We start from the raw sequence: 18,016 nt of genomic DNA, 5'->3' as shown, positions 1-18,016 counted from the left end.
ATCCCCATGCCCTCTTCCTCCCCAGTTTAGTAGCATTATAGCTGCAAAATATTGGCAGCCTGGTCGACAACTCAAAGGACAGACTTCTTTCAGAGCTCCATTAAAAACATCATCCCCAGAGCACCATCAATATTTTATCTGAAAGAGCAGCTCCCTGGAAACTCTCTAGGGTGCAGTGAGTATTTGATTTGACTTAGAGCTCAGCTCATGGGAGAACCTATCCCCATAGCATTATCAAAACAATAGCAACTCAGTGGCAATATGGCAGCTACCTAAGGCTATGATTTCAGTTGGGTAAACAAGAATTTGGCAAGGAATTTAAAAGAGAAATCTGGAGAACTAGATGACCCCAAGGAATTCTGAAAAGCTCTGACATTCTTAGCGGATAAATGGTGAGTTAAGATATTAAGATCCCATTAACTCACTAGTGGTTGACCTTGAAACACTGCACCAACAGAAAGTCAAAGCTAAAGCTGTCTTATAAACTGGAATAAGTTTGAAGGCATGCCTTCTCATATAGATCCTTTGTGGAAGGGAGGAAAGGGGTGGGAGATGGACAGACAAGGTTAGAAACCTTTCTAATCATTCATTGGCTGACTACTAAATTGCACTAACACAGGGTGACTCCTATGAAGTCATCCTTAAAATAAAAAATAACTTTAAAAAATGTCACCAGAGAACTCAGCAGGCATACACTGGAAGCAATACAGAATCTATAGAATTAGTTCAGAAAAATGAAAAAAACCTAGCAACAAAACAGTAAATATGACAAAAGAGTTGCTACAATGTATTATTTAACTGTATAGTTGTCTACAAAAAGTCATGAGACCTGTAAAGAAATGGCAAAGCATACCACAAACAGTAAAAAGTAACCAAGAGAAAATGCTCCTGAGAAAGTCCAGATTTGGGACTTAGTAGACACAAACTTTAAATCATCTATTGTAAAAGTATGTTTTTGGTTTTTTTTCTTTGCTTTTTTTTTTTTTTTTTTTTTAAAGGGCCACTCATGTGGCTATGGAAGTTCCCAGGCTAGGGGTCAAATCAGAGCTGCAGCTGCCAGCCTATGCCACAGCCACAGCAATGCAGGATCTGAGCCACATCTGCAACCTATACCACAGCTCATGGTAATGCCAGATACTTAACCCACTGAACAAGGCCAGGGATCAAACCTGCATCCTCATGGATACTAGTCGGTTTCCTTACCACTGAGCCACAATGGGAACTCCCTGTAAATATGTTTAAAAAATTAATGGAACAATATCTAGAGAATTAAAGGAGGCATTATTTTATATTTCATCAACTTGATACTATCAATAAAGAGAAACTGTAAAAACAGAATAGAGGTTCTGGAGTTTAAAAAGCACAAAAATTTTATGAAAAATTCACTGTACAGGCCCAACAGATATGAGATAGCACATAACTAATTAGTGAGCATGAAGATCAGCAGAGATTATTCAGTTTGAAGAGGAGAAAAAAGAACAAGGAAAAATGGTCAGAGCCTCAGACCTGCAGAACACCGTCATACATACCAACATATGCATAATGTGAGTTTCACAGGAAAAGGAGAAAAAGAAAGCAGAAAAAAATATTAAAGAAATAATTGCTGAGTAGTTATGCTGCGAGCCACAACAATCTAAACCAACTATAACAGAAAACATAAAAATCATTAAAAAAAGAAAGAATTGCCAAAATTTCCCAAATAGTGTGTAAAATATTAATCTATAATCCATGAAATTCAATAAACTCTAAGTAGAATTTATTCACCAAAAGTCATACCTGGATATGTCACAAACTGATGAGAGTTAAAGATAAAGAATCTTGAAAGTAGTAAGAGAAAAATGACATCATTTATAAAATACCTTTCATAAGATTAAAAGTTAATTTTTCACCAGAAACCATGGAAACAGTGGACTGACATCTCAAAGTGTTGAGAGAAAAAGACTGTTAACCAAGAATTCTATATACAGCTAAAATCTTCTTTAAAATGAAGGACAAATTAAAACATTCCCAGATAAACTCCAAGGGAATCTGTTACTAGCAGATCTATTCTGCAAGAAATGCTAAAGGGATTCCTTCAGTCTGAAAAGGACATTAGATGCTAGTTTGAATCCACATGAACAAATAGAGAACACTGGTAAATATAACTTCATAAGAAAAAGATAATAAATATGTTCTCGTTTGTAATCTACTTCTTCTATTTTAAGAGATAATAGTATGAAGCAAGAATTATAAAAGTTAACTATGGGTTTATAAACATAATGATTATACGACAGTAATGCTAGAAAGGCGGGGTTAGCAAGGGAGGTATACTGGAATAATTGTTTCATATACTATTGAAATTAAGGTAGCTTTAACCTGAATTAGATTGGCACAAATTAAGATGGTAATTGTAATCCCAGGGCAAACAGTAAGAAAACAATTGAAATACATAATCAAAGAAATGACATAGGCATTTAAATGCTATACTGGAAAATATTTAACACAAAAAAAGCAATTATAAAGGAAATAAAAAGACAAGATATAAAAATCAGATAGCAAAATGAATGACGTAAATTCTATTTTATTAGTTATTATTCATTGCATTATATGTAAACGGATTAAACATTTGGGGGGAAGTGTGAGTCAAGTGAGTGCTCTCTTCAAGACATATACGAAATTCAAAGGAAGAAAAGAGAGGAACTTCATAAGCACTAACCAAAAGACAGTGGAGTAGCTACATTAGTATCAGAAAATAGAGTCTTTAAAACAAAAGTTGTTACTATCGACAAAGAAAGATATTTTATAATGAGAAGAGGGTCAATCCATCAGGAAGACATAACGATTATAAAGAAATAAGTATCTTATATCTGAGTACCAAAATACACAAAGCAAAAACTGACAGAATTGGGAAAATAACAACTCAGAAATGAATTGGTGACTTCAATACTACATGTCAAATAATGGATACAAGTCAGAAGATCAAGAAGAAAATGGAATACTTCAACAAAACTAGGAAGCAATTATACCTAATAGACATTGATGGAACACTCCACACAAGAGCAGAATACATATACTTTGCAAGTACACATGGAACATTTTCTTGGAAAGATTCTATGTTAGGTCATAAAACAATTTTCAATAAATTTGAAATGACAAATCATAAAAGGATGTTCTCTGACTATAATGGTATTACATTATAAATCAACAACAGGCTATTTGAGAAATTCACAAATATGTAAATTAAATCACACATTCCTAAATAACCAATGGGTCAAAGAAGAAACAGAAGGGACATTTAAAAATTCTTGGAGATGAATGAAAATGGAAGCACACATAGCTTATAGGATCCAACTAAAGTAGTGCTGAGTAAAATTCATATTGTAAATGGCTGTATTACAAAGATTTCAAGTCAATAACTTTGCCTTCCACCTTAAGAAACTAGAATTTTAATAGGAAACTAAATCAAAATAAAGTAAAAGGAATAAAGTAATAAAGACTAGAGTGGAAATAAGTGAAATAAAGAATTAAAAACTGAGATAATCAACAAAACTAAAAGTTGATTCCTTGAAAAGATCAACAAAATTGATAAAAAGTTTTTCTGGATTGACCAAGAAGAGAGAAGGCTCAAATTATTAAATAATAAAAAAGACATTACCACGTAACTTACAGAAATAAAAAAATTATAAAGAAGTACTGTGAGCAACTATATGCCCAAAGTAGAAAATTTAGATGAAACAGAGAAATGCACAAAAAATCCACAGTTACTATTGTACTTAATGAAGAAAGACAAAGCTTTCCCTCTAATAAGAGGAACAAGATGAAATTCCTGTCGTGGCACAGCAGAAATGAATCTGACTAGGAACCATGAGGTTGCAGGTTCTTTCCCTGCCCTTGCTCAGTGGGTTAAGGAACTGCTGTGAGCTTTGGTTTAAGTCGCAGATGCAGCTCGGATCCTGTGTTGTTGTGGCTGTGTTGTAGGCCAGCAGCTGTAGCTCTGATTCGACCCCTAGCCTGGGAATCTCCATATGCCATGGGTGCTGCCCTAAAAAAAAAGCAAAAAAGAGAGGAACAAGATAAGCATGCCTCCTCATATCACTCTAACATCACTTCTATTGCACTGGAGGCTTGTGCCTAGAGAAATTAGAAAAAAAATTACATTAAAAGTATTCTGATTGGAAAAAAAGAAGTAAAGTCATATTTATTTCAGATTACATAATCTTTTATAAAGCAAATCCCAAGGAATTCACTAAAAACTATTAGAATAAACAAGTTTAGCAAGACTGTAAGATATAAGCTCAAAAATCAATTTTTATATACTTATACCAATTTGAAAATGAAATTATAAAAGCAATTCCATTTACAATAGCATTAAAATGATTAAAATACCTAGGAATAAATTTAACAAAAGAAGTTTAAGACTTGTACACTGAAAATGACAAAACTGTTAAAAGGCATTAATGATGATCTAAATAAATAGATGTTCATGGTTCACAAGATTTAAAAATGGTAATACGCCACAAAAATTTCTTTTTCTTTTTCAGCTGTCCCATGGCATACAGAGCTCCTGGGCAGGGATCAGATCTGAGCTACAGCTGAAACCTACTTCACAGCTATGGCAACTCTACATCCTTAACCCACTGCTCCTGGCAGAGGATCAAAACTGTGTGCCAGAGCTCCAGAGACACCGCTGATCCCATCGTGCCACAGCAGAAGTTCCAGTACTCCACAAATTGATCTATAGATTCAAAACAATCTCTACCAAAATCCTAACTGGATATTTTTGCAGAAAATATAAGCTGATCTTAAAAGTTATATGGATATAGCAGGGACTAAAACAGTCTTGAAAAAGAACAACAAATTTGAAAAAGTCATATTTCAAATTTCAGTACTTACTACAAAGGTACAGTAATTAAGACTGTGTAGTTCTGGCATAAGGACAGAAATAGAGATCAATGGAATAGAATCAGAGCCCAGAATTTATGGTCACTTATATTTACAACTGATTCTTGACAAAAATGATGAGATAATTAAAGGAAAAAAAGTAATCTTTTCAACAAATGGTGCTACAGCAGCTGGATATCCACATTCAAAAGAATTAAACTTGACCCCTACCTCACACCTTATGCAAAACTCAACTCAAACCAGATCATATACCTAAATATAAGAATGAAAACTGTTAAAACTATTAGAAAAAAACATAGGAATAAATCTTTGAGATCTAATTTTATTAGATATGATACCAAGAGCACAGGCAACAACAAAATAAATTGTGACTACATCAAGATAAAAAACATTGTGCTGCAACTTATACAATCAAGAAATGAGACAACAACCCACAGAAAAAAAATTGTTTTATCTGCTAAGAGACTTGTATCCAGAATATGTAAAGAACCCCTACAACTCAGGAGGAAAAAAAAAAAAAAAAAAAAGGGCAAGTAACTCAAAATATGGGCCAAGGATTTGAACAGATATTTCTTCAAGAAGATATACAAATGACCAAGAGGTACATGAAAATATATTCTATATCATGAGTTGTTAGGGAAATGCATATCAAAGCTGTAAGTGAGCCACAACTTCATACCCATTAAGATGGCCCTATAAAAAGACAGAAAATAACAACTGTTGGTGAAAATGTGGAGAAATTGGAACCCCTGTAAGTTGCTGGTGGGAATGTAAAGTGGTACAGTCACTTTGTAAAGCTGTTTTGTAATTTCACAAAAAGATAAATATAGAATTAGCATATAACCCTAGAAATATGCTCAATGGAAATGTAACCATCTGTCCACACAAAAAGTTGTACACAATGTTTATTTGTGTACAAGTGTTCATTATTTATAATAGTCCCCAAATGGAAATAATCCAAATGTCCATCAACTAATGAATGAATAAAAAACTGTGTATTTTTTAGAATATTATTTTTGCAGAATATTATTCAGCAATAAAAAGAAATGCAGGAGTTCAATTGTGGCTAAGCGGTTAACAAACCCGACTAGTATCCATGAGGATGCAGGTTCAATTCCTGGCCTCACTCAGTGGGTTAAGGATCCGGCATTGCCATGAGCTATGGTGTAAGTCACAAACATGGCTTGGATCCTGCATTGCCATGGCTGTGGCATAGACCGGCGTCTACAGCTCCGATTGAACCCCTAGCCTGGGAATCTCCATATGCCACAGACGCGGCCCTAAAAAGACAAAAAAAAAAAAAAAAAAAACGGAAATGCAGTAATGATACATGCTATAACATGGATGAACCCTGACACTATGCTAAGGGAAACTTTAAGCCAGTCACAAAAAAGCACATGATTCCATTTTTATTAAATGTGTGAAATAGGCAGATCAATAGAAATGGAAAGTAAATTAGTGGTTTCCTAGGGCTGAGAGATATGGAGGAGTGGGGGAGTGACAGATGAAGTGTAGAGGGTGTACTTTGGGGATGCTGAAAATGTTTTAAAATTGATTGTGGTAGCGGTTGCACAACTGTGAATATGCTAGCTTCTAAACTATATACATTAAATGGAAGAATTGCAGGGTTTGTGAATTACATCTCAATAAAACTGTGTGGTATAAAGAATCCTTAAATTGGCTCTTCCTCACAGCTGATGCATGAATCTCCTGTTATGATGATAATTTAGCTTTTAGTCAAACACTTTCAGCAACTGGCAGTTTACTGTTTTGTGAATACGCTGCTTTATGGACAGCTTATTAATTACAAAGGTCTTTTTCATAGTGATCTGAAATCTGCCTCTTGCTGAATCCACCTGTGGTCTTTTATAATAACCTTCAGAGTCACCTGAATTAGCCTTAATCAGAGGAAGAGAAGCACAAAACCCAAATCTAGTACTTAGACATGTGTTTGTCTAATAGAGTTTTAAATCTTAGACTTGAATTTCCAAACTGCAACAATCAGAGCTGAGAAGAGTCTGTCGGCTCAGGTGGGACCTAGCCTGTCAAATAAGCCACAGTCATCACCATTCCACACTGGATTTTGAAGATATTCATGGGGTGGGAGCTAAAGTTATTGCTACTGATTTGAAAGATTGCAATTTGGAAAAAAAAGTTTTGAGTAGAACCTGCATACACAGGTGCTGCCAAAGGACAAGACATGGCTTATAAATGAGCATAGTAGATGTGTGTAATAGGGAGCGGTGGAGACGGTGGCTCACTAGACAGTATATAAAGGGGAAGACACTCCTCAGATTAATATACTCCTGGCCTTGATATGAAATCACAGGCCTAAGATATATTTGTCTTTTTCAGGGCTGCACTTGCGATGTGTGGAGGTTCCCAGGCTAGGTGTCCAACTGGAGCTGTAGCTGCCAGCCTACGCTACAGCCATACCAGATCCGAGCCACATCTGTGACCTACACCACAGCACATGGCAACACCAGATCCTTAACCCACTGAGCGAGGCCAGGGATCAAATCCGCATCCTCATGGACACTAGTTGGATTCGTTTTCTGTTGTACCACAACGGGAACACCCTTAAGACAGTTTTAAAAAGTAATCAGAGTACTTTTCTAAAAGTAATCAGAGTACTTTCCAACTTAAGACCAGAAAAGTGATTGGATAGGGAGGAAAAAAACAGGCCCATTGCCTGGTTTCAAAAAAAACAGAGGAGAAAAACTGAACAAAACTGTTGGCTAATTGTGCCGCATGAGTTCTATATTCATTGTAATAGTTATTGTGTGTGTGTATGTGTGTGTGTGTGTGTGTGTTTTATGGTAAATTACATTATTTAGTACTGACCTTGTTAAAAGCATCATCATCTGTTTTGCAAAATCTCAAATATTTCTCAAAAAAGAGGTTGACATAGCGTTGTCTTACTTCATCAGGTACTTTGGACAAGGATTCTGATGTTCCTACAGCCCGCTTCTGATGAGCCACTTTATATTTCAACATCTTGTTAAACATAAGATCATTGATTAGAACAGAGAATACATGCATTTTCTGTTTAACATTCCTACTATGTGTATGAAAGCAGTAAAACTATCTTAGGTAAGTTGATACAAAAATTAAATTAAAAATAATTTCAAGTATTAGATTCATTAAGAGTAGAAAAAAATGTGAGAAATAAAATTATCTACACTCGCAAAAGGGAGAAATGAGACTGCTGCCTTATGTCTGCCATTATCAGGGCTGATTTGATTACCTGTCTAATCACTCAACTGTTTCCACATCCAGATTCATAGAGCCATGACTTGGTCCTCTGATGAGCATATAGGAAAGTTTCTCAAAACAATTCTTAAAACAAATATATGTCCCAATGCCTCTCAGTTATCATTTGACTAAGAAAAAGCCTTAGGCTTAAATAAAATTTATGACAGATCTGTGCATATTCAATATTTAAATGATCCGAGCTAGAAACAAGTTTAGCATTCCTTTTGAAGGGCTTAAAAAAGACAGAATTCTAGGATGAGTTAATCTCCCTACTTTTAGGGAGGGATAAAGACTTAACACTGACAGGTTGTTTTCTGCCAAAGAATACATGGTGAAGAGAAAAAAAAAATCATTGACACAAGGAGAGGAAAAATGACTGAAGAAGGTTGTACTATCATATTACTCATGGCCATTATTTCCTAACGCTCTCTCTGTCTCTCACATACTTAGACAGATATACCCCTCACCAGATATGGCCTGAAAGACATAATGCACAACTTTTCTCTGAAAAAACTGAAGAGGCTTAAATTAATTATAGCCACAGATGTTTTAGGTCTGAAAAAATGCCAAATATTTCCAATAATAAGAAAAACAAATTAACTGAAAGTGACACACAAACACAAATCCCATGATAAAATGAAAATAACTATCTAATAGTAACCAAAAAAAGCTTGACAATATATCTTAGCAGTAGGTTTGGCATTTATCTGAATTAGGGGTCTTCAGAGAGAGAAAAACATAGTCACTCTCCAAGGGGCCCTAATGTCGTTAGAACATGATGGTTATTAGGAATAAAATTCTGGTCTTCAGATTGAGTTCATAGTACCTTCACAGGAAAATAAGGAATACTTTTCACAGGAACATGTGCTCTGTTTGGCTTTGCAGCTGGACTTTCCTTCGAAAGAACTATATCCATGTGAAGGCTGTTTGATGTACGTGAATTTTCTAAGACATTTCAGAGAACAAGAGAAAAAGGAAAAGGTAAATGTTAATGTCATTAGTCTCAGATGATTTGAGTTTATTTCCATCATTAATTCAAAATTTCACAACACTTTATTTATAAGCTTGATTAAAAAATACATATTTTTTCTTGAAGAAAACAAAATGCAAACACAAAAGGATCCCAATAACCAATTCCAGTATAACCTAGAAGAACAAAATAACCTAGAAGAACAAAATTAAGTAATTTATAAAGCAATTTGCTCCATGTAAGAATGTGTGCAAAATACTACCATTTATTGCTACCATATAGGGGATAAATGATTTAAATATGCTAATCTTATTATTTCATGTAAAGCTTTATGTAATTGACTTAATGATAACTGGGAATATATGGGTTTCATAGGAAACATTTTTAAAAACAAAGTATAACCCCATTTATTAAATAAGTAACTAAAAAAAGATTTTCCTCATACCTCCTGAGGCTTTCCTTTGGATCTGAGAGGCTGGACATGCAACTGTATTTTTCTTCTCTTCTGAAGTGAGACTAACAAAAGCCTGCCCACCCTTAATGGCAGCCATTATCTGCACTGCCTGTTCCTGGGCCTGGAGGAGTCTAGTGTGACTAACCAGTGGTGGGCCTGGTCCCCTGAATGGGCTAATCATCTCTTTACTGGTTGGAACCTATAAAGCATCAGTATAAAACATAGATGATTTTAAAAATTGTTAAGATGGATAATTTCACTTTCCTTTTGCACAAAAGCTCCTTAGAATTGACTACATGAGATCCAATACACACATAATTGATCCAGTACACATAATTGGAGTACTCCTGAAATAAACTGAGACAATAAAACCAAACAATTTCAGCATATAATTTAAGAAAATTTTCTTGAAATATGAGGAAATTAAATTTTATATGAAAATGACACTTTATTTGCAGTTAAAATGTTAATAAGACATATTCTACTAAAGTCACCAGAATTCAAATTTAAGGAAAGAATCCTTTAGGTAATGAGGCAAAAGTATCAGGTGACCCACACAGGGAGAAATAGGCTAGCAGCTGACTTCTCCACAGCAATATTCATTACTAGAAGAGAAGGGAACATATGAAAAAATGTTCAGCTTCACTAGTAACCAAACAAATATAATATAAAACAAGGAAACAGAATTTCACTCAAATTTACAGGTTAAAAAAATTGCAATACCCATTTTTTGTAAGGTTTGTGAGAAGGGAACCCTGAAACACTGTGTAAGACTATAAATTACCACAATCTTTTTGGAAGGCAATGTGTCATATTTTAAAAATCATAATAAACTTTTTACCTATCTTTTGTCCAGTTACTTCCATTTGTGAGAATTTAAGGAAAAAATTGCTGATGATACCAATACTTATTTAAATATACGAATTTGGGGGAGTTCCTGTCATGGCTCAGCAGTTAGTGAACCCAACTAGCATCCATGATGTGGATTCAGGTTCTATCCTTGGCCTCGCTCAGTGGGTTAAGGATCTGGTATTGCCATGAGCTGTGGTGTAGGTCGCAGATGTGGATTGGATCCTGCGTTGCTGTGGCTCTGGCACAGGACGGTGGCTATAGTTTCAGTTGCACCCCTAGCCTGGGAACCTCCTTATGCCACGGGTGCACCCTAAAAAAAAGAATTTGGGGAGAAAATACATAGCATAGTAAAATGAAAACTATGAACACTACAGCATTTGCAATTAAAGGAATATAAAGTTAGCCTCCAAAAAATTTTTTTCATAAGAAAGAGAAAAGGGGAGAGAACTAGTTTAGTAAATATCTATAATATCTGACCCTGGGATAGGCAGGCATTTCACTATTTCCATTTCACAAACATGGAAAATGAAACAGAGAAATTAAATAATTTGCTCAAGAACATTCAACCATCCTGTGAAGAACTGGAATTCAGGCTGTTATATATGACTTGGGAGCATAAACTCTTTTTATGCCCCGCAGAAGATTCTTTTTTTTTTTTTTTTTTTTTTTTTGGTCTTTTTGCCATTTTCTTGGGCTGCTCCCGAGGCATATTGAGGTTCCCAGGCTAGGGGTCGAATCGGAGCTGTAGTCGCCAGCCTACGCCAGAACCACAGCAACAAGGGATCCAAGCTGCGTCTGCGACCTACACCACAGCTCACGGCAATGCCAGATCCTTAACCCACTGAGCAAGCCAGGGATAGAACCCACAAGCTCATGGTTCCTGGTCAGATTTGTTAACCACTGAGCCACTACAGGAACTCCGAGCCATGCAGAAGATTCTGTCAGTTCATACCAAGTACAAATAATGTAAAGACTAGAGCAGAGAACTAACTGTTTTTGTTCAATAATACTTTTTTTTTTTTTTCATATGGAGGTTCCAGGCTAGGGGTTGAATTAGAACAACAGCTGCTGGCCTACGCCACAGCTACAGCAACACCGGATCCAAGACGTGTCTGCAACCTATACCACAGCTCATGGCAACATTGGATCCTTAACCCACTGAGCAAGGCTAGGGATTGAATCCGTGTCCTCATGGATACTAGTCAGACTCATTTCTGCTGAGCCATGATGGGAACTTCCAATAGCATTTTTTAAACACAAAGTGTTAAAGGAATATTATTTGCTGCAATGAGTCTTCAGCTTCTTTATATGTTGCAAGAGATCTTCAGCATTTATAATATATATTTACAAGAGGTTCAAACTACTTTGAAAAACTACAGTCCATTCTCCTTATTTCCACTAGTTAAGTCTTATAGAGTCCCACAATGAATTAGTGAATACTGAACCATGCTCCTAGGTGCAGGTGAGCATCTGGTCTCAGCAGTTTCATCAACCAATCAATACATAACCTTGTTTTATGTGTGTTTCCATTTACAGATGCTTCATTTAGTATATACTGCTCATTCATTAACAATGAATTTTTAGTCACCAGCACTATAAGTCATGCCTGAACAAAGGTAACACACATATTTTCTCTGTAGGCACATCACAGCCTGCCTGCTCCAAGAAACACCAGACAGCACTATACTTGGGGACCATTTTAAATTAACAAATTCATTAAGAAAACACAAAAATGCAGAAAACATGGCACTAAATAGACTGAGATAAGAACACTGGTTAACAGTGTGACAGTGAACAAGAAAGCAGTGTTGTGGTAGTTCCCATCATGGCTCAGTGGTAACGAACCTGACTAGTACCCATGAGGACTTGGGCTCAATCCCTGGCCTCACTCAGTGGGTTAAGGATCCGGCTTTGCTGTGAGTTGTGGTGTAGGTCACAGACATGGCTCAGATCTGGCATTGCTGTGGCTGTGGCACTGGCCAGTAGCTATAGCTCTGATTCAACCCCTATCCTGGGAACTTCCACATGCAGCAGGTGCAGCCCTACAAAGCCAAAAAAAAAAAAAAAGAAAGAAAAGAAAGCAGTGTTGCCTTGTTCACCCTTAGCTGGGAATGTGCATGTGCATGTCAGGCAATTCACTCTTTTTTTTTTTTTTTTTTTGCCATAGCGCATGTCTACAAGAGGACCAAAAAAAGCATGTCTTGATTTTGTTATAAATTAAGTTTACTGAATAGGGTTTGTGAATACAGAATCTGCAAATAATGAGGACTGCCTATATTAATTTATCATTAAAAGTTTATACAACATAACTGTTTTTAATGGAAATGTTAGATAATGAGGGAAAAATGAAGGATTTGGAAAATGCTTAAAAAGAATCAATTTACTGACTTACCACTTGTGCCCCCTGGTGGATAACAAGACAATAACTACTAGAACATACCTGAAGCTCTAAATGGTATGTACTTCATAATGTGTCTACTGAAGGGGTGGGGGTACGGGAGACAGAAGGAGGGCATGAGAGTAAGAGAATCAAAATGACTCACATCAAACTTGGCAGTGTGTGCAATTCTCTTTTTTGGTTTGGAAATATTTTGGTAATATAACATATCTAATTCCATTTGCTCTTCTGAAACCTAGATGGAAAAGATAAGAATCATCCAATTTCAGTGTGGTAGTGGCAAATTTATCATGTTTCCTGAAGAGCCACAGGAATAAAACTACAAAATAGTGGGCAAATTATTTAAAATAATTCACAAAGTAATTAATTTGGATAATCTGACATGCATAGTTCCTATAAAAGATTCCTCTAATTTGAGAGATCAACTATAAGTTACTACATCTAATACCATGACCTCTGGAAACTGTCAAGTCTGCAAAACATCATGGCTGGCCAATTATCAAGGTTTTTGCCTTGTCATTCTAATATGCTAATAATCATAAATATTAGAAATACATATTACAGATATTATATAAAGTTTATAATATAGAGAATGTTATTTAAGGGAAACTCCTTTAGATTTTGGAAAATGAGAATTAAAAAAAAGGGAACTAACCTGCTTAGTCATTTCTCTCTTATGAGCTTTGGTTTGTGTGAACTCACTGAAAATTTGAAGACATTCCTTCATAGTCTTATCAGAATCAGAGAGTGTGTCGTCTTCAGTACATTCCTTATCAAAATCAAATTCAATTAATTTTCTGTCTTCAAAAGTATTTAAGTCTTGACTATCATTTTGTACTCTCAAAACCTTTTCTTGTATGTGATCATCTGAATATGAGAATTGGGGTTGACTTGGTGAATATCGCCATTCCATGTTTTGAGTATCATAACATGTTTTTACATGTCTCCTGCTCTTTGGATAACTTTCATTATGATGCTCCTTCTGTATTTCTTTGTCACAGGGAAGTGCACAAGATGTACTTTCTTCTGAAATATAGACATACTTTTTCTCACTGGTGAAGCTTCCCATCTTAGAAATGTGGTTTTTAACACCACACAAGTTTATGTTAGTTTTATTATCTAGTGAGGTTTTCATAAGTGATTTGGTGGTTCTGATCTGTTACTGTCACCATCTCTTTGTGTGGTTAGCTGGGTCTTGTCTACTTTTTCCTCTTCTATGCCTCTGATTTGAAGATTTCTTTCCTTTGGGGGTATTACTTGTACCTTTTCATCCATATTCTGATATTTAAAGCCTCTAAATGGTTTAGATTTCTTAGAAGAAGGAATGATTGGAGGTACATCCATTACAAGATCATCTTCATCAGAATCTTGAAGATTTATTTTAATTCTTATTGGTGAAACATATGGACTCTCCAGGGACTTGTGGTAATTTCTACCCACAGATTTCTTCCAATAGCAGGAGTGCTGAATATCAGTCTCACTCTGTCTTGCTCTAGATGACCCAAGCAGCCCTGCAGAATAATTGAGCAATGGGTCATATTCAAGGTCAGTTGCTGGACATTTGTGGTCCAACACATATTTTCTAGGCTGATTCTCTCTATTCTTTGACGGTTCATTCCACTTCTCTTTTGAAATCAGGCTATTTTCAGGAAAATCTTGTCTCACATTTGTGTCATTCAAGGAGGCCACAGGGCTTTGTGACAGCTCTTCAAGTGCTAAAGTAAACCTGGAGAGTCTCTTCTGCTTTTCTTCAACTTCACTCTTGACTGATTCAATTTCTTTGTTGATTCTTTCCAGTTCTTCCATAGTTGTGCCTAGTGTTAATGGAAGAGGAGTTTATTTCACCTTTAAATTCACTTAATATGAGATACAGACTCCATAACATCCTGAACAAGCAGTTTCCTATCACAAGGACATTAACTCTTCCAAACCCAGCCTTAAAAACAAGGAATTGTGGAGTAACCAGTCAGTTCTTGGAATGAGAATGAGAAGTCAATGACTATCACTGATTCAGTCCTTCAAATGTGTAGCTCATTCACATGACTGATTAAAGTACATTCATGTCTTCTTACTAGAGTGACTACATCGGTGGGACAGGCCACGTTTATACACAATTATTAAGGTGTCAAACATGACATGGTTTGGACATACTCTATTTGTCTTATTATTTACCAACAAGCGATGATTTGGAAACAGTTCAAATAGTTGAACGCCACTTACACAGAACTGTACTTAGTCTTATACTCCAATACATATCCTCTGCCATGAGTAAGAAGTATTTAAAATGCTAGTCTTAATTTAGTGGTTCTTAACATTCTCACTAGGGTCCCTGGTGTTCTACAAAATGCCTCAAACACAAAGTTAAGAAAAACATACCCTTCCATGAACATCCATTAAAAAAAAAATAAATCAAACAAAACTCGAGAGCAGCTGGATCCACACTCCTGAGGAAACCCAGGACAGTGACAAGAGATAAGGCTTGGCAGTCATGGCTGTTCCCAACACCTGGCAGCTCCTTCCCGATTTTTCACTAAGGAAATCACAACCCCTCCCTCTTTCCAAGATATGCTTTCCTATGTCAGTTATGAGATACTTTACACACTTCTCCTTTCTCCAAACAAGAGATTACAGATATGAAATACCATCCAAATTATACTTTTTAAATCTCTGAATTTACTTTAGATAAACTAAATGTTTTGGTAAGACACACATGCTTCCTCTTTACACAATGAGCTTTCTCTTGGCTCACTAGCCTTTCAATTTACCATTCATTTTCTATTAAGAAATTAACTCTATTGAAATCCAAAACAACATGTGTGATAAAGGTGTATGACATTTTGATGGAGAAGAAAAAAGGTGAAGGGCAGGCACAAGAACGAGAATTATTCTACAAACATAAACTACTCTGATTTCTCTTTGAGTAAACTTGTCAAGGGGAGTAAACTCTGGGTTACCAACTAGAACAGCATTCTGGCATAAGCTGGGTTTTATTCGGTTGCCATGATTCAGGAAAGGCTGCTTAAGCAGTGCGTTGAGGGGGCTTTTGGGAAAAAAAAAAAAAAGAGAGAGAGAGAAAGAAAGAGATTATACTTTCCCTCTATGTCACAAGTTAAATTTTTTTTTGTTTCCCCTCCATCAGAAACTAGATTTGGAAGGCAAACTTAAACACTTTGAGGCAAACTTAATCTTTAATCAGGTTAGACATGATCGGGAACAGCTCCTTCTGATTTGTAAATACTCCTAGCCACAACCGGAGCCCCATCCTACCCACTGCCTTTCACCAGAGCATAAGAAACTCCTTAGAGTAATTTCACATTGGGGACGGCGGTCAGGGAGCAAGGAACACTCACAAGCCTCTGAAAACCAGCAAACCTGTACGTTCCTTTCTAGGATCCAACGTTCCCAGCAGCTGGCAACCACCAGCCTTCACACGCCTGCCCACTGAGTGCTCCTCGCCCCGCCCACTACCGTCTTGACCACGTGACCTTGGCCCCGCCCCACCCACCCATCGGAGCAGCTGGTGTGGTCTGTAAAGCCGGGCCGCGGGTGTAGAGTGGGGCGGCAAGCTGAGCCTTCGGTAGCCGGGGCAGGTTCTTTTCAAATGACCAGCCCACGCCAACTATCTTCCTGAATGTCACTAAGATGCCCTCAACCCCAGTTTCAGGAACTGTGTGACCACATGAAAAACACTCTCAAAATTTCCATAGCCACCATCATTGCTTGGTATATCTCGAACATACTTTATGTAGGAGAGATAAACAAGCAATTTAAGTTTCCTGATCCTAGGTATGCAATGCTGGGAAGATTTATTCTTGGGGTCTCTAACAACTTGGTTTCTCCTTGAAGGCCAATGCTTGTTTTTCTCTTGCCAAGAACATCCACTCTATAGGAACTGTCCTGAAGTAGCTAAGGTGGGGGTAAACAGTCCTCTCTGAGGACTGGAGAAGAGGAAGATTATAGGCTTCAGAGAAAGGAAATGCGAGGGTGTTTTGGAATGGGAGAGAGACAAGTTAAAAAGGAAATGGTTTTATTACTTCCTTTCAGAGGAAACAGATCAGAGGTCCAGACAACCTGTTTAGGAAATCCAAGTTTAGTGATGACATGCAGGGTCAGCAGGGAACAAGTATGAAGACATTCCCCCTCCCAACACACATACACACCAGCCTGGGCTCTAAGACCCTCTCCTGACTTCTAGACTGGGAGAGAGGGTAGAAGAAAGTGGACATCAGTAAGGACTATTTAATACTCTGCTTGCTCCTCCCGGAAAACTTGACTGCAATTTACAATGATATCTACAGTGGTATCTGCAAGTTATGCCAACTGAGGATAAGAAACCAAAATTTTAAAATATAATTGACATCATCTCTTTTGGCCGTTTTCGTCAAGTAATGCTACATTAACTTTCTCACACCACAGTACTTGAGGACTGGAGACAAGTTGTGTGACTCAAAAATAACCCTTACACCTATTTCCAATCAAGAAAATTTGTGGTCCTTTCCAAGGGTAGGTGGAGGATAAAGGCGGGAGTAATTGATAGCTAACCCCTCCCCAAACCCACCTGACATTCTTCCCACAAGCCCTTTCTCACCCATGGATTCGACGTGGCTCCTCTGCACCCGGAGCATTTCCAAGCTGCTGCAATCACTTGACTCACTCATTTCCCACCGCATTTCCTGGTGCTTGAACTGGCAGTACAAACGCTGGCACGGACCCTCGGGGCTGTCAAAAGGGCACGGAAAATGGCAAAAGTAACCTGCAGAGGGTAGCATGGGCTAACTGCTCAAGACCACCTCCTCTGGCTCCAAAACTGTGAGCACTACTGACAATACCAGGCAGAGATAAACAGTAGCCCTGCTACCACTTTCCCCGGCAGGGTAACGCCTTATATAGTCCTTGCTACTGGAAGGTGGAGCTTCGTAGCTTTCCCAACCAATAGGGAGGCTGAAGCTGGCGTCAGCGGAGAAAATGGGATGTGAGGGAATGACTTTGATTGGATGGTAGGCCTGTGACAGGTGAGTGTAATGTAGTGAGTGTAATGTGTGTGTCTGCGCTCCAAGGGAAAAAGGGCCCATGAAGACCTAAGCTACACAATAGGCAAAACAATTCCACAAGAGCTGATAGAGCCTTTGGATTAAGGAATCTCCTGCCTTAAGATGCCTACCTTGCTCCTAAACAACACCCTTTGACTTTTGTTGTAAGTTTGACT

The 18,016-nt window shown here is 37.2% G+C and overlaps 1 protein-coding gene across 2 annotated transcripts in view; it reads right to left on the bottom strand.

Annotated features, from left to right (window-relative positions):
* The window catches only part of LOC102166359 (RNA exonuclease 1 homolog), a 43,365-nt gene extending 25,689 nt beyond the window's left edge, over positions 1-17,676 (bottom strand). For both annotated transcript variants that reach the window (XM_005660054.3, XM_005660055.3), the window contains exons 1-6: positions 17,399-17,676; positions 13,466-14,624; positions 12,956-13,045; positions 9,552-9,759; positions 8,963-9,081; positions 7,726-7,878 (exon numbers count right to left, since the gene is read on the bottom strand). In XM_005660054.3, the coding sequence (XP_005660111.2) occupies positions 7,726-7,878; positions 8,963-9,081; positions 9,552-9,759; positions 12,956-13,045; positions 13,466-13,945 (1,050 nt within the window). In that variant the 5' untranslated portion in view covers positions 13,946-14,624; positions 17,399-17,676. The remainder of the gene's footprint in view (positions 1-7,725; positions 7,879-8,962; positions 9,082-9,551; positions 9,760-12,955; positions 13,046-13,465; positions 14,625-17,398) is intronic.

The sequence above is a fragment of the Sus scrofa genome, chromosome 1 (genome assembly GCF_000003025.6).
Source record: "Sus scrofa isolate TJ Tabasco breed Duroc chromosome 1, Sscrofa11.1, whole genome shotgun sequence".
Lineage (NCBI taxonomy): Eukaryota > Metazoa > Chordata > Mammalia > Artiodactyla > Suidae > Sus > Sus scrofa.
The sequence above is the reverse complement of the archived record's forward strand: the minus strand, read 5'-3'. Positions and strand labels throughout refer to the sequence as shown.